The sequence below is a fragment of the Macaca thibetana genome, chromosome 11 (assembly GCF_024542745.1).
Source record: "Macaca thibetana thibetana isolate TM-01 chromosome 11, ASM2454274v1, whole genome shotgun sequence".
NCBI classification, from domain to species: domain Eukaryota; kingdom Metazoa; phylum Chordata; class Mammalia; order Primates; family Cercopithecidae; genus Macaca; species Macaca thibetana.
The window spans coordinates 82,024,196-82,040,508 of record NC_065588.1 but is presented as its reverse complement, the minus strand read 5'-3'; the positions used below and the strand labels follow the sequence as shown (position 1 = coordinate 82,040,508).

Below are 16,313 nucleotides of genomic sequence, written 5' to 3'. Positions count from 1 at the left end.
AATTGTAGTGGCTCTGGTATTCAATTTAAGAATTTATTTTTACTGACTTTTAGGGGCTTTCCTACTTTTTGTTGTAAACAACTCTGTTTTGCACAATGCTCTTTTGCCACAACCTGTTGTACAAAGATTCTCACTCAAATTATGATCCTACCCTCTGGCCAGCTCTAATTATTTCTGAGTTCTTCTCTCTCTTTTCCATACAAAAGAAGTTCTATCTTATTACTATTTGCTTGATTGAGAATGGGGTTTTGAGTAAATCAGATGAACTGATTGATTATAACAAGCTATCTAGTATGTTATTTCCTCACAGATTACCATGTAAGTGTCGACAAATTGGCTCACAGTCAAGTATCTGTGTGATCAGAAGAATTTCAGCTCTGCTGTTCTTTTTATGAAGGCCCTGGGGACAAGTGGCTCTTATCACAGATGTCTATTGTAACTATACCAGTAAGCCAATTTAATAATTAAATTGTGAGAAGTAAATTTCTAGCAATAAGAAGAGAGCACATCTTTATAAGAGTTTTTTAGAAGAAAAAATTATCTTAGACTTATATTTAATAAGAAAATGAGGTTACATTATTATTATTTTCTCCATTTATCAGATGAGAAAACTGGGGCTTGGAAGGTTAAATAATTTACCCAAGGTCTCTACTAGAAAATGACAGAGCCGTGACATGGATCCTTGTCTGTGCAGCTCCAAAACTTGCACTCTTAACTCCCGCGTTATATCTGCCGCCCTTTTAGCTAAGTCATGTATACTAAAGCTAAAAGTCAAAAAAGCTTGTGTAATAAAGAGCCTTGAATGATAACCTACAGAGTTTGTGCTGAATTCTAAAAGAGTCTTTAAAGGATTTAAGACGAAAATAAGAGTGGTATTTTTAAAACTTTAGTTTTATAACATATCGTAGGAGGAAGAAAATCAAGACATCGATGTAAACGGTCAGGGAGCTGTGCAAAGACTTTACTCTCCATTCTTTGCATGCGTTAGATCAGCCCAGATAATTTTGAAATTTAGTTATCAGAAAGGAAATTAATACCTCTTCATATGGGTCAGGTGCAGTGGTTCACACCTGTAAATCCCAGTACATTGTGAGGCTGAGGCAAGTGGATAGCTTGATCCCAGGAGTTCCAGACCAGCTTGGTCAACATGGCAAAACCCCATCTCTACAAAAAAATACAGAAAATAGCTGTGTGTGGTGGTGCACGCCTGTAGTCCCAGCTACTCAGGAGGCTGAGGTGGAAGAATCACCTGAGCCCTTTAGGCCGAGGCTACAGTGAGCCAAGATTGGTATCCAGCTTGGGTGACAGAGTGACACTGTCTCAAAACAAACAAACAAACAAGATTTCATATGGAAACAGGCTGGGTCTCTATCAGACAACATGTTTTAACAATATTTAGCTTTTGATATCAAGTCAACCAAAGATTAAATCATTTTCATTTAATTGCAGAGAGTATACATTTATTGTTTTATCAAGTATAATGTATCATCTTCAATGTTGATTTTTCATATGTTAATCTATTTGTAAGGGAATACATCTTTTCTATCTATTTTGGCTGAGCTTCATATCATAAATGAATGAAAGGACACTCTATTTTTTACCATCAAAATCCTTTTTGCACATTTTATGTTTTAAGAAAAGTAGAAATTGTATAGCTAAGTAGCCATCTTTCCTCTATAAAGACTTCTTATATAGAACTACTTCTTCTATAAAGGACTTCTATAAAGGACTACTGTGTTCTCATAGCTTTTCAGGGTATAATTTTCAGGAAGCCAAAACATGAATTTAATACAAATGTGTAGTGAGCAAGTGACAAAAATTGACTTAACTCATTAGTGAGGGATCCAGCAGAATTATTAAGCTGGTCTAAAAGAGAATAAGAAAGACTGTTATGGACAGAAAGTGAATTAAAGACAGAATGCTGAGAGAAAATTAAATAGATGTAAAGTTGGTTGATGTTCTACAATGCAATAAAACTACATTTGTGTTATCTTTTCTACTAGATAAAATAATTTATATTGCTTCTGAACAACAAAATTTACTCTTTTGTTAAAAACCAGTTTAATATCTAATCTCATGGAGTCTCAGCCAAATAAAAAAAGAGTAAGTAAAAGAAACAATGCATTCTTCCAGAGAATTAAATAATCTTTGAAAGAGTCTATTAGACAATGCTCCATTATATGTTTGAGATAACATGCAGTCATCCATTTGTTTTAGTTTCAAGTGTGAGATAATTTTTCCTAACCTCCTCTACCCTATAATAAAAACACTACTTAGGTTAACACTATATGTCAGCAATTGGTATGCATTATTTCATTTTGTTCTCAGCATTAATATCAATGAGTATAAGATTTCTCTGAAACTTGTTATTTTTTTCCAAAAAGTTTTTATGAGAAAAACGTGAATGAGAATTTGACTATTCTGAAGGTTATTGCTCTACATAGCCAAATTCATTTCTGAAAAATGATATGCCAATTTTTAATATTTATGCAGAGTAGTATACTATGCTCATCGTATTGACACTATTGAGCATCATCATTTTAAAAAGTAGTCAGTTTGGCAGAGGTAAAACAAAACCTTGTTTCAATTTAACTAGACAGTATCTAGTTACTAGTGAAGGTTACTTTAAAAACATTATTAGTACATATATGGTGTATATATTTATGGGGTACATGAGATATTTTGATACAAGCATACAGTGTGTAATAATCACCTCAGGGTACATGAGGTTTTCATTCCTTCAAGCATTCATTATTTGTGTTCCAAACATTTTAAATTGTACTCCTAAATTGAAGTTATTCGTTATTCTAAAATATACAACAAATTGTTGCAGATTGTAGTCAATTTTTAAAAACATGTTTTTAATTGGACATGGTGGAGCATACCTGTAGTACTAGCTACTTAGATGGGAGAAACAAAAGCATTGCCTGAGTTCAGGAGTTTGAGACTGTAGTGTGCAACAATTGTGTCTGTGAATAGCCTGGGCCACACAGGAAGATCCTAACTCAAAAAAATAAAAAAATAAAAATTTTTTAAAAAGAATGACTTTTGTTACTTTCTTTTACGATTGTTTTTGCTCAATTTTCTATTAAGGCATCAGTATTCATTTTTTTTTATTCCTTTCCGCTTCTACTATCTGAGAGACATTAACCCTTTGTGCTTTTTCTTTCAGCTTTATTAAGGTATAATTGGCAAATAAAAATGGTATATATTTAGTGAGTACAAACCTTTTTATGTGTAATTCTTATACATCAAAGAGCTTGCCATGAAAAGTATTAATAGGGCATTTTATGTGAGGATTAATGACACCTAAATGAAACTCATTTGTGATAACCTGAAACTCAACGTAAGATTATGCTAGTAAAGACACAGTATTGTTTCCTCATTCCCCATTAAAACTCTTTTATTGAAAAATATAATACACATATGTATATAAAATGTTAATAAGTGTGCAGAATCGAAACTACAGGAAGTGTAGGGATATTTGTAAATGTGAAATTATTTGCAAATTGACTGCAACAATTATATTAATAAGTAAATAGTATAGCTTTAAGGGATTACATTGTGAACAACTTAGAATAACTAGGTAAACTTCCATAATAGTTTAAATCATTTCTTGTGAGGTGCTAGTAAAACCAAATCAAGAACCAAAACAGAAATACACCCAAGATTAGGTAACTTATGTTGCATCGTAAGCGCATATATACACAGTATGTCATATATATAAAACACACACACACATATATACACTTATGTTTACAAAGATGAAGATGTGCATACAGATGTTTATACATGTATATATGTGTACATTTATACATATATATACACAGAACATGTCATTACAACTTTTGGTGCCTGGATTTTCTCTGGAATCACTGACCATATCAAATTAAGATGGGTATGTATTTTTTAATTATCCTAACTCCCAGGGATATAAAAAGGTAACTAAACTGTAACATTAGCTATTGTAATGTTTTTCACTTCATAATGATTTGGATGTATATATGGATATAATATATGATTTATTATATAAAATTATAAATAAATATTATAAATAATAAAATAGTATATGACACATGTGTATATGTACATACAGAAACATGAAATATAGATGAATAGAGAAAGATTATGATAATAAATAATGAAAAACATGATTTATCTGAGCACTGCATAAATCAGTGTGTATCAGAATCATGGAAGCCCTTGAGATCACTTTTTTGTTTGGTGGTGTTGGGGGCAGGGGATAAACTCCCAAAGTAAGCGTGAGCCATTCATATTCTTTGCCAAGGCTCAGAAGGAACTCACAAGTTTGTTGACTTTCTTTTCCCTCCCTCCCTCATCATCTGCCTGGGAAGCCTGGGAAGCCTGGTGGGGTGAAGGGTGGTGGGGTGGTTTCAGGGGGCCAAAATCCCAGTAAAACACGTCCATGAGAAAGCTCTCCTGGCCCTTGCCCCTAAACAGCGCTTTCCCATAAGTGCCAGGTACCTGGTGGGAGCTGCGCTGGGCTTCCTGCAGGCCCCTGAACTCTCCCAGCTCCATTCCCCTGCCCTGCTTCTGGGTTGGAGCTCTCCTGGGACTAGGTGAAACTCTCCCTCCCTTAGACTTCCCTTCACGTTTCGACTTCCAGCAGATCCCCTAGGTGTGTCTTCTTTACTCCTTGAGGGCAGGAGCAGTTTGCTTTTCCTCTGAAATTCCCAGGGCTCTAAAGGCCCAGTGAATGTCAAAGATGGGGTAGGGGTCAACATAAACTCTGTGGAAGTCAAACACTAAACTCCAGCTGGTTCCTAGACCAAACTGTGATGCATCCGCCCTGGAACCCTGTGGTCCTTCAGGTCCTTCAACTTTTGCAAGATGAACTTGAGAGTGTGGAGGAGGGACCTGGAAGAAGCTCTTAAGACCGTGAGTTCAGGGACTTAAAATCCTAAATTGTCTGTGAGTCCACCTTGATCTGGTTTCCAGCTTCGCTCTCCCTAATATATTTTAAAGTCCTGACACCCTGGCAGGGGATTTGGGGGTCGAATGCCTTGGCAAACAGAGTTTTCGGCTCTCCCTCATTCTTGCCATGATGAGATGACTTACCACAGACTGGAGCTTGAGCAGGAGTTGGGGGATATTTACTTTTAATCCTTTTATGTGCTTTCAGTACACCTTGTGTGGTTGGGTGTGGAAAGCGGGGGATGGGGGTTTCCAGATCGAGTGAAATTCCCATTCCATTGGTATTACCATGCCTGTGGGGTTGGCAGTTCTTTAAGTTTAGCTAGTCTGCAAATAACTACAGAACACAATAGAGTCCTCCTCCCTTCCTGTCTCTCTCTTTCTTTCTTTTTTTTTTTTTTTTTTTTTTTCCTGCTTCCAAACGCCTTCTTCGAGGCTGAAGCCGGGCAGGTCTCCAAAGGTGCAGCAGCCACAACAATCCCGCAGTTCAAAGTTAAGCAGCAGTTGCACAACTTCCAGCAACTTTCTCAGCCGGCTACTAATGAGCTGAAAGCCAGGAACATTCGAGGAGAAGAGAAAGCTTCCAGCCCTCCTCCCTTTACCCTGGAAATCCAGACACCCCCACCCCTACCCCCAGATCGCTTTAACATAACTTCTTTATTCATTTGCCCGACAGACCATGGCTCCCTTTGGAAGAAACTTGCTCAAGACTCGGCATAAAAACAGGTAAAGTAAAGCGTGTGTGTGTGTGTGTGTGTGTGTCTGTGTGTGTGTATGTGTCTGGTATGTGTAGTCTGGACCCTACCTGTGAAAGCCTGTGTTTTGTGGTTGTTAGATTCTGATAAAAAAGGCTTTGTGGGGACAAAGCCCTAGCCTAAAGAGTTAGGCTAGTATGAATACCTAGATGGTAAGGCTATTCCCCCAGTATTGATGATGGCATTTACCAGCTGAAGGATCGCAGACGATAAAGAGGGAATATTTTTTACGCCTTTCTCCCCTTTTGACCAGTCCTGGCTCCACAATTAGCAAGATAAACAGTTTCTCTTTTTGTTGCCCTGGACATTTGAGGGTAGTAGAATAAGAAGTGTCGTTTTGTTTCAAACAGAGCTTTAGAATATTATAGAAAGAGTTGAAACTTTGATAAAGAGATAACTAAACTTTATAGTCACTAAATAGGATGAGAAATAAATCTGCTGATATAATTCAGAAACAATGCTTTGGCTCCCCTGAGAGCGGGGCATTCCTGAAAGCTGGAATGTTCCCAAAGTGAAAATAGTCTGGAGAGAAACTCTGTGTGAACTGATTCTTTCAAAAATCTTTGAGAATTTTAGGAAGTTATAAGCACTAAAGAAGGATTCAAGCAGCTATCCTCTCTAATCCTTATTATTACTATTTTACTTTGATTTGATTTGATATTTCAAGCTTGAAATGCCTGCAGTATAAATAAGTTACTTAAAACACACATACACACACATATTTTCCTAGGACAGTATGTCTATTTTAGTCTTGTTAAATATTTTATTTACACATCAAATGTTACATTTTCATGCCAAAAACTTGAGAATAAATTTAGACATGGGCTATATTTTTTAAGATATATTTATTTTGGCATAGGGACTTGTCCACCACTTTTCTCTCAATCATGCCTGTTTGTACTTGTCATAATTTGCTCAGTGCAGATTTAAAAGGATACAATTACACGGTAGGAAATGATATAATTATTTTAAAGTGTCTACCTGACGATATACAGTAATACAACTTTAAAGTAAATCTCCATACTTTATTTTGTGCACACATGTCTACTTTGAAAATCCTGTTTTTAACTCATTCCAAATGTTTTCATGATTTAGTTGACAAAATTTCCTTTAGAAATTAAATGGCCTTGATAAATACTGTAAAAGTTTCTAAGTAAGCTTTATTTTCTAATAATTTGACAATATTTCACAAATATGGTATTTATGATAATTACAGATAATGAAACTGTATATTAAAATAAAGTGGTTTGAGTGTTTAAAATCTGTGCTTTGATGGTGACAGTGTATTTTAAAATATTCTAGAATATTCCAGAAAAGCCTCCCCCAAGCCAAAAATAAAAATATTCTGGTTTCTAAATGATATTTTTGTAGTGGTATTTTTGTAGTATTATTTTGGCATTTGTTTAAATGTCATCAAAATATACAAAAATACTCTGGAAAACTTTATGGTTTCATAAATCAAGTTGTGTTTCTGGCATACTATTCCTGTAGTCAGGGCTTTCTGTTTGTTTGTTTGAGGTTTTTTTTGTTTTGCTTTAGCAATTTGAGATTTCTGTCATTGGTATGCCAAATACAGGACAATAAAACTTTGCATGTGCCCCTGAGTTTCCCTCAGGGAAGTGCATTCTTCAATTTCATTACATCAGTTCTGCCACTCTACTATCTACTCTACTTATAAAACTAGCTTTCTTTCGAGGAGGTGAGTATACAAACATTTTTTAAAAGTTTTCTATGCAAAATTACGAAAAGGTGAAAATAAAGATAAAAAATAGAGAGTTTAATAGTGTTTCAAGTTTCTCAGAAAATGGAATGGCTCCCGAAGATGATGCTTTGTTATAAAGGCAAGTGTTTTGGAAAAGGTGGCAATAGTAAGGATATGCGTAAGCTTCTCTAATGAAAGTATTTCCCTCTACAGATTTGTATCTTTCAATCCTTAAGAAAGATTTAAACCACAGCAGTGGTCTAGGACACAAAAATTTGGGTATTTCAAATTAAGCAGTAAATAAATTACAGAGTGTATTGAAATAGAATTAATATTTGTTTTGGTATTTAGTAATGCTATACGGGTTCTTTGGTTTTGTTTTTTCACCTTAGCAGAGGTGAGATCACAGGTGAAAATTACTTGCAAGATTAAGTTTGCTCATTTTGTTTACAGTTTCCATAATGATTTGAATAACCACACTCTAAAGCACAGAAACAAAATATCTTTTCTTCAATGATGAGTGATTTATCCTTTCATGGAAAATGTGATTTATGATACGATAGTTATCTGATAAGAGTCACTATATTCTTCAAATACAGACATAAAATTTCTTGTACAATGTAAAGTAAGAATTTGGATAACAAATATATTTATATGCCTTATGATATATGACAGGCAACAATAACAAAAAACTACTTGAGCATAATTGCATCATTATCAGCAGGAAAATATATGTACTGTTACAAGGAATATTGGAGATTAAAGATCATAAAATTATGAGAAAGTCTGCTTACAGAATTTTTCTGCATGCTATTCTCTGCCTCTCTTTTCACTTTTGGTCACTCTTGGAGCGATACTTAATCACCCAGAATTGAACCTCATAAGATAGTACTATAAATGTTCTTATAATAAATGGATAGTTGAGAGCTTTAGAGACAAACAGGATGCAATTAAAACTTCAAAGTATGATGCAATACAAAATTTTAGAAAATACAAACCATAAAGCTTGGAGAAGGTGGGCCCATATCTGTCTAGACACCATTGTGTTTTCATGTCCAAGACAGTGCCTGCCATGTGGTAGAACTACAATACAATTATCAATTTTGTAAATTGAATTATAATTTGTACTCAAAGTATAAATATACTAATTATTGTATTCTCTATTCATCATGTGACACTAGCTGGTATTACATAAAAGTGAATACTTTTTAAAGAGTTAGTTGATATTTAATGTAATTCAAAACCTAAAGAGATAGACCCATAGTTATATGGATTATGAAACCATGCAAATTTGATCGCACTAGATAATTTTTTCCCCAAATTTAAAGATTATTTAGTTCAACGATTTAGGAAATAGTATTCAGGAAATTTGAGAATAATAGATGCCTAAATAAAAAGCCTGAAAAGTTTGTATGCCCAAATATAATTAGGCATTTCATTTCAAACTTTCATATAAAGACATGGAACCAATCTAAATTTTTTTCTGTTTACAATGAGAGTTAATCTTTTAAATTTTTCTAAGTGTGATAATGTTTAATTGGAAGACTTCGATTTTAAGAGAATCTGTTGATTTTAGGAGATGAATTATTACTTTGATTCCAGAAAAACAGAATATTCTATGACTGAATTCCAAAGATTCTTGATGCATATCTTCTTCATCAGACTTTTGTTCAACATGTTTGAATACAAAGGTTTGAGAGATACAAAGAATACAAATGTTTGAGAGTATAGATATATTTCAACAAGCTGTTCAAGTTCTGACAGTGTTTTCTGAAAGTTGCTAGGGAGCCAGTGTTCCTCACATAAAAGCTAAATAAGTAAATAATGAAACACCAATCCATTTGAGATTCATGTGGACATTCAGCAATTGGATTTAGATTATTAACCTATTTACCATTCACATAGATTCCATTTGTGAATGTGATTGTCTTTATATTATATTATGTTTTCAAGGTAAAGATTGTTTTAATGTTAATATGTCTAAGTAACAATCAGAAATTTTGTAAAAGTTCAGATAACTAGAATGTTATTAGAAAGCTGTTTCGGCACACATGGTTGTAAGGTATGATTTTGTAGTGTTTTAATTAATAAAGTTTGGAGACAGAGAATTGGTTGGTACTTTCACCAAACCTTGCTGGAAGTACATTGCCATAATGAAATAGTGTCGAATGTATTTTTCAAAATAGGAAATGAGAATAGTTTGCATAGGTGATTTGTAAGATAAAAAATAATGAATATAAAAATATTGAATCCAGTTTAAAGGGCATTTAAAATTATGTTGAAGTACTATTTAGTTTTGTCTTCATTTTCCCTTAATTTCATCTCGAGGGTTTCCTTCGACTTTCACAAAACGTACTGATATATGAATATCCACTACAGGCTATGGCAGACATACTTGTAATATCAACCTAAAATTAAAAGACTCCAAAAAATTTGCTTGTCCTGAATTTATGAGCATAAAATATTATAGCTTTATTGTTTTATAACTGATACATAAAATTTGCATTCCAGGTTACTTTTTAATCAATTAGAACATATTTAGCCAAAAGTTCTTAAAGCCAAGTACATTATATTGTCACTAGAAGTAAATCATTCAATGATTGCTTCATCAGAAGAAAGAATTAAGTTTTGTGGTTAGGGTAAAAGTTGCTGACAAGAAGGATGTCTTCTCTCTGTAATTAGAAGTATGGTAATTTGTGTATTCTGCAGAGTGGGAAATTATTATGCACTATTTTGTTTATCCTTCCAATCAAGATTCAAAATGTTCCCAAAATTGTATGGAGAAGTGCCAGATATTTGAGTATATAAATCTTCACAGTTCTCAGGAGTTCCTGAAAGTGATTTCCCCTGATTATATCTGGTAACTCAAGTAGTTATTAGTTGGCAGTGGATAGCTCATTAGGAACAATGAGTGGAATGCTTTATCCCTAGCAAAAATATCCTGAGAGCTGTGGCAAGGGTGAAATTGAGCTCTAGGTTAAACCTGAATTGTTTCTGAAGAAAAACTAAGCCAGCTTTGTACTACATAAAATATATTATATACAGTATCAGTGCCTGGACACATGTCAAGGTGAGAAGTACTTAAATCAATTTTTGGAGAGAAGTGTTAAAAAGTTTGAAGCTGTCTAACAATTTAATTTAGATAATGTATTTATTGGCTGTATAACTCAGAAAGTTTTGATGTTATGTTATTGTCATGTAGTTCCAGGAGATCTGATGATAACCCTAAATAATTCACAAATGTGTGGCTCTATTCTTTTGATATTAGTTCCAAAAATGAAATAAGGTTGAAGTAGGGGTATGTGTTTAACTCTTGCAGGTGTATATGAATACCAGTCCTTGACAAGGAATCTCTTTGCTTCTTACATATCAGCTTTCTAAAATGAAACCTTGTGATATCTGCACCAGGTATACGTCAGAAGAAAAAGTTCAGCTTACTTCTGCATTATAATGACTTTAATATATGGTTGCTTAATTAATTTCTTGACATCCAAACACAACATTGGCAAAACACAACACTGATTTCTTAAGTGCTAATTCTTTACTATTTTTAATAGATTGTGATTCCATTCTCGTGGAGTCTGCTGTAGTACTACACCTTCTAGAGAAAGTTTGTGTATTTGTTGGATAAAATTGAAAGCAATTACTAATATAAATGATCATACAGTACGAAGTATTTATGAGAATGGAGTAGAGCCTTGCGAAGATGTTTAGCACTGGCAGTAATAAGATATTTCAAGTATAAGAATGAGCAATGTAAATTAAATCTGCTGAAAAACAAGGAAAATTATGCTCAGAAGTTTATATCTTCAGACTAGAATGCACCCTGCTTTTATAAATAAAGTGGTTTAAGCATTTTGTTTAAAAAAATCATTGAGTATAGGTCCAATCAGAGCAGGAACCTTACTTGTCTTTTTCCTTCCTAGATAGCCAGAGAGTAAGTGCTCAAAAAATATTTGTTGATTGAATAAAGACATTCAACATATACTCTCAAAATACAGCTGGTCAGTAGTGTATTTATGTTAAGTGGATACATGGGTACCTTAAAAAATGAATCCATTAATGCAAGGTTGACCTCTCATCTTCCCTGTTCCTAGGCTCAGCTCCTGGCTTTCAAGTGGTAAAGGGCCATATCTAGTAAATCGATGATATGAGACTTTATCAAACTTTTGGTAGAAAAACAAATCAAGGAGCATGGTCATTCGTTCTCTAGGGATGCTCTTACCTTCCCTCAACCTCCTAGAGCACAGCCAGGTAGGCATATGAGTGAAGCTGGGTGGGTGAGACTGAATGGCTTCTAAAGACCTCACTGTTGAATATGGAGCATATCTCCTTCTTATTTGAGATAGTTTAGCAACACAGTTATAGGAATGTTCTGAGTGGCTACCTTTTAATTTTATTTCTTTAGGACGGGTAAACTGTGTTTAGTACTGTACCAGGCATGCAAAGACACAACCCCATTCCTAAGAGATTAAACTCCAAATTGAGAAAACAGCATTATAGTAAAATAGCTCATGCAAGAACTTTTTAAAAATCACTCTTCCATGGAAAACTATCTTTGACAGGGTAGACAAAATCATAATCTTTGTAATACAATTAAGAGAGTATAATCTCTTGGAGTTGATGAAGGCTATTCCTCTGTAGAGTAGGTGCTCAATAAATGTTGATTAACTCTATGTAGAAATATTTAAGAGAGGAGTAAATGGAGGTAAAGGAAAATAAAATGAGCATCATCGTAATTAGCTAGCATTTATTAAACTCCCACAGGCAACAGGCTTGAACAAGAGAAGGGAATGCAATAGATTTAGAAAAATATGTAGGAGGGGGCTGAATCACACAGGGCTAAGATTGACTCACATATGATAATTAAAAGAGAAGAATCCAAGAAGTGGGCAATAATATGGTCAGTTTGGCAATAATCAATAATCTTAGTTGAGTTGGTGGAAAACAATATTTTACAATTACAATAAAAGTGTTTAAAATAATTTCATGTATTTATATAACATTGTCAGGTTGAAAGTCAATGGCAGTTGACTTCTGTTTATTCTAATCATCACATTAAATTGGTCAGTTTATCAGATCTTAAAATTGAATAACTCTACCATTTTATGAGTCTTTTAAATTTTATTTCCATTTATGCAGATTGTGGTCCAACTTCAGCAAATTTTCAGGCTCATTAATTATGGTGTATGATTGGTAGAAGCTTTGTGTCAGAGGCCTATTGATATGCCCTCTGGTGCATGTTTATTTTTCTCAACCAATGGTTGGGACGTTTTGTAGCCACCTCATATACCTTTAGTTACTCTTAATGCTCCTTATTTATTCTGATCTTTTTCAGTCCCACTGGAATCCCTGAAATTATGGTTAACTGTGGTAATTTAGCATTCAGTAGAAGAGCATTTGTTTTGGCAAAACACAGTCTTCCACAGTAAAGCCTAAAAGGATACCTATTTCAGCTCTGCACATAAGACCTTGTGTTTGCCTGGAAGATAAGAGAGATGCTATTAGTAAACCATGGAACTTTTTATGGAGTAGACATGTAATAACTACCTTCTCATATGGAGAAGAATTGTACATGATTAGTAAAAACATTTAAAAGGCCATAGTAAAATGTTGAGGTTTCATCTTTGTTAATAGTGCAGGAAACTAGGCACATTACAGAGGTAGACCACAAAGCATTCAACTTTATTCCTTGACTGCCTGTTCTTCCAGCAGTGGAAGTCAAGGAATTTCTTCCTAGAACTATAACTAATAGCCATGAGACTTAGACTAAGTTACTGTTTTAACAATGTTAAGCATTTTTTGTGGTTCTACTTTTAATTAGGAGGACTTGCTGTAATCACAATTTAGAAGATTCAGTAAAACGGTTGACTCTGGAATGTAGTGTTTTACAGAATATGCTCATAATATTTTATTTTTCATTTTTGTGGACACATAGTAAGTGTGTATATATATTTATGTGATACATGAGATATTTTGATACAAGCATACAATGCATAATAATCACATCAGGGTAAATGAGGTATCTGCCACATGAAATATTTATCGTTGTGTTACAATCTGATTACGCTTTTAGTTATTTTTAAATGTACAATTAAAGTATTACTGCTACAACCACACTCTTGTGCTATTAGATACTAGAAAATTTATTTTATCATTTCAGAAAAAAACATACATGATGTTCTAAGTAGATCACAAATCTCACTCCATCAGACTTGTGACCTATTTAAATACACACACACACACACACACACACACATATTTATATCGAGTTATATTGTGAAGTATTAATGATAAATCAGGTATGGATTATGTTTTTAAGGAGCTTGCTGATTAACAAGACACACAAGCCATATGTAAACAATTGAAATATAAAGCAAGCATTTTAAAGTGTCATAATAAAATCCACATGTTGAATAATAAATATTTATTTACCTTGTAGTATGTGCCATATATTTTTCTAGATGCTAAGGATAAAGTAGTGAGAAAGATAATCAAGGTTTTTCCTCTGATTGCATGTGTAATGCAGTGGTAGACAGATAGACAATGCAAGAACAATACGTGAATTAGACATTTGAGATAGTAATTACTGTTATAAGGAAAAAATAGAGTCGTGTAGTGGAGAGTGGAGAGTGGTCTGGGAAGTGTTGGCTTGTTAGTTAAGACTGTAATGAACCAAAGAAATCAGGCATGTCAGGCTTGTGGTAGAAGACTGTTTCAGCCAGGTTGAACAGAAAGCATAAAGTCACTAAGACAGAATATGGTTTGGAGCTGTGGAAAACACGAAGGAAGACCAGTTAGTAAGGGGCTTAACTAGTAGGGAAAGTAGTTGAAGATCTAGATGGAGTGTGATCATTTAGATATTTGTGGATCATAAGGGATGTTGATTGTACTTTAAATGCAAGGGAAATCCACTGAAGGGTGTTAACCAGGGGGAATTATATAATCTTATTTACATTTTTCAAAAGGTCAACTTAGCTAGTATGTAGAGAGGTAATTGTAGTAGGACAAAGAGTGAAAGCAGGGAATCTAGTTGCAGTGACATTACAGTAGTACAGCAAAAGGTGATGACTAGTGTAATGATAGTAGAGAAGGAATGTAGGGGACAAAATGGATACAGTTTGGAAGGAGAAGTTAAATTTGTACTGAGTGAGGGAAGATGAAAAATGAGGGATGACTCTGACGGTTTTAACAGGGATGATTCTGAAGACATTTGTCAAAGAGCAGATGTTGGGAAGAATGTGTGGAAAATTAATGATTCTTCTCCAGCCTTGCTAAGTTTCAGATTAGTTAAATATATAAAGTAGAGGTATTCAGTAAGATATTAGGGCCTGAAACTCAGGACTGACATATAGATAGAGTGGTATGTTAGGTGACAAGGAGAAACAACCTCTGTGGGTTTTACAAAACAGGGTCTATCCTGGCATCTAAATGAGAGGGAAAGTTAGAATATGACAAGTTGGGAAAAAGAATATTGTAGGTAAAGGAGAAAGGAGGAAATGTAAAATATTTGGCATAATAGTATCAGTGAGTTTGTGAATGGCCAAACAGATTATTTTACTTTTAAATTTAATTTATTTTTTCCTTAGATTGTGGTGGGAACCACTGAAGGGCTATGAGCAAGAAAATGATATGATCATTATGTCACATAAATAACAAACTTGAATAAATATATTTAAAAATATTGGAAGGAATAGAGAAAGAATACGAGTGGGCCAGGTATGGGAGAGTTGAAGGACTTTCTTAAACAGAAAGAGAAGAATGATTTAAGAGTCACCATGGAGGCAGAATTTATAGGAATTGAAAATTCAATGCATAGGACCTGTATCAGGATGGGAAAAAAGAACCATTGGTGACTAGATTTTGGTTCTGAGTAACTGGAGATACATGTGTGTCATCATAAAGAACAGAAAATATGACAGAGATAGGTTTTGGGAGGGAAGAACATCAGGGTGAATAGTGAAGAAAATTAAGGTGTGATTTTAATGTTTCCAAATATTCCACCTGTAAACACCTGGTGTTTGGATACACTGCACCTGAGATGGGACTGTGAGAGCAGCCTTTCATTCAACCTACTCTTGTCCCTCCTGACATCCATATGAGGCTGATTAATACAGAATAGCACGATGCACCTGGAGTGAGGCTTTCAAAGGCAAAACACAAACTGGTTTCCCAGTCAGGGCTGTCAGGCTGACTAATCTTACATGAATCACAGTCAGGCCACATGAGGCAGTCACCCCTTTAATGATCCTTTAATCATTACCTTTGGTTGAAATTGCTTTCAAACATAGCCATTATTTCCAATGGACTGTAAGGGGGTGTGTGTGTGTGTGTGTGTGTGTAAAGATCACATTATTTTTACCTGTTTATCTCCTGGAGAATGGCACAGAGAAAACTTGTGTAGATATTGAAGTTCAATAAACATTTTATTATTTAAATAAATACAGTGTAGATTTCTGGGGCAGCCAAATTATCTAGGACAGGAGCTGTCAAACTTTTTGTGTAAAAAACATAATAAATATTTTATATTTTCCCAGACATAGTGTCTCCATCTCAACTACTCTGTCCTTGTAGTATGGAAACAGCTATAGACAATACATAATGAAATCGATGTGACTGTGTTCCAATAAAACTTTTATTTACAAAAACAGGTGGTGGGGCAGTTATAACCACGAGGACCTTAGTTTACAGACACTCGATCTAGATTATTGACTGAGAAATTCCCTTTACATATCTCCCTACAACTCCCCCTTCTCATCTCCACCCCACTCCCAAGTTTAATACCTACTGTATTAGGCATTTAGTCGAAAGTGAGACTTAGTCCAGGACTTGACTGGCAAATTAGCAAAAAAGGAAGCATTATCTAAAGTACAAAGTGCTGCTACTAAGTGTATATTAGATTTTGTAGAAGTATCAACATG

General features: G+C 34.4%; 1 protein-coding gene across 2 annotated transcripts in view; it reads left to right on the top strand.

The window, feature by feature from the left end:
- Nucleotides 1–5,226: 5,226 nt before the first annotated feature.
- RASSF9 (Ras association domain family member 9) overlaps nt 5,227–16,313 on the top strand; it is a 31,216-nt gene continuing 20,129 nt past the window's right edge. Inside the window, exon 1 of one of the 2 annotated variants that reach the window (XM_050749439.1) lies at nt 5,227–5,661. In XM_050749439.1, coding sequence (XP_050605396.1) covers nt 5,615–5,661 — 47 coding nt within the window. In that variant the 5' untranslated portion in view covers nt 5,227–5,614. Of the gene's footprint in view, nt 5,662–6,922; nt 7,390–16,313 lie in introns of those variants that run through there. The other variant, XM_050749441.1, reaches the window with a different exon arrangement.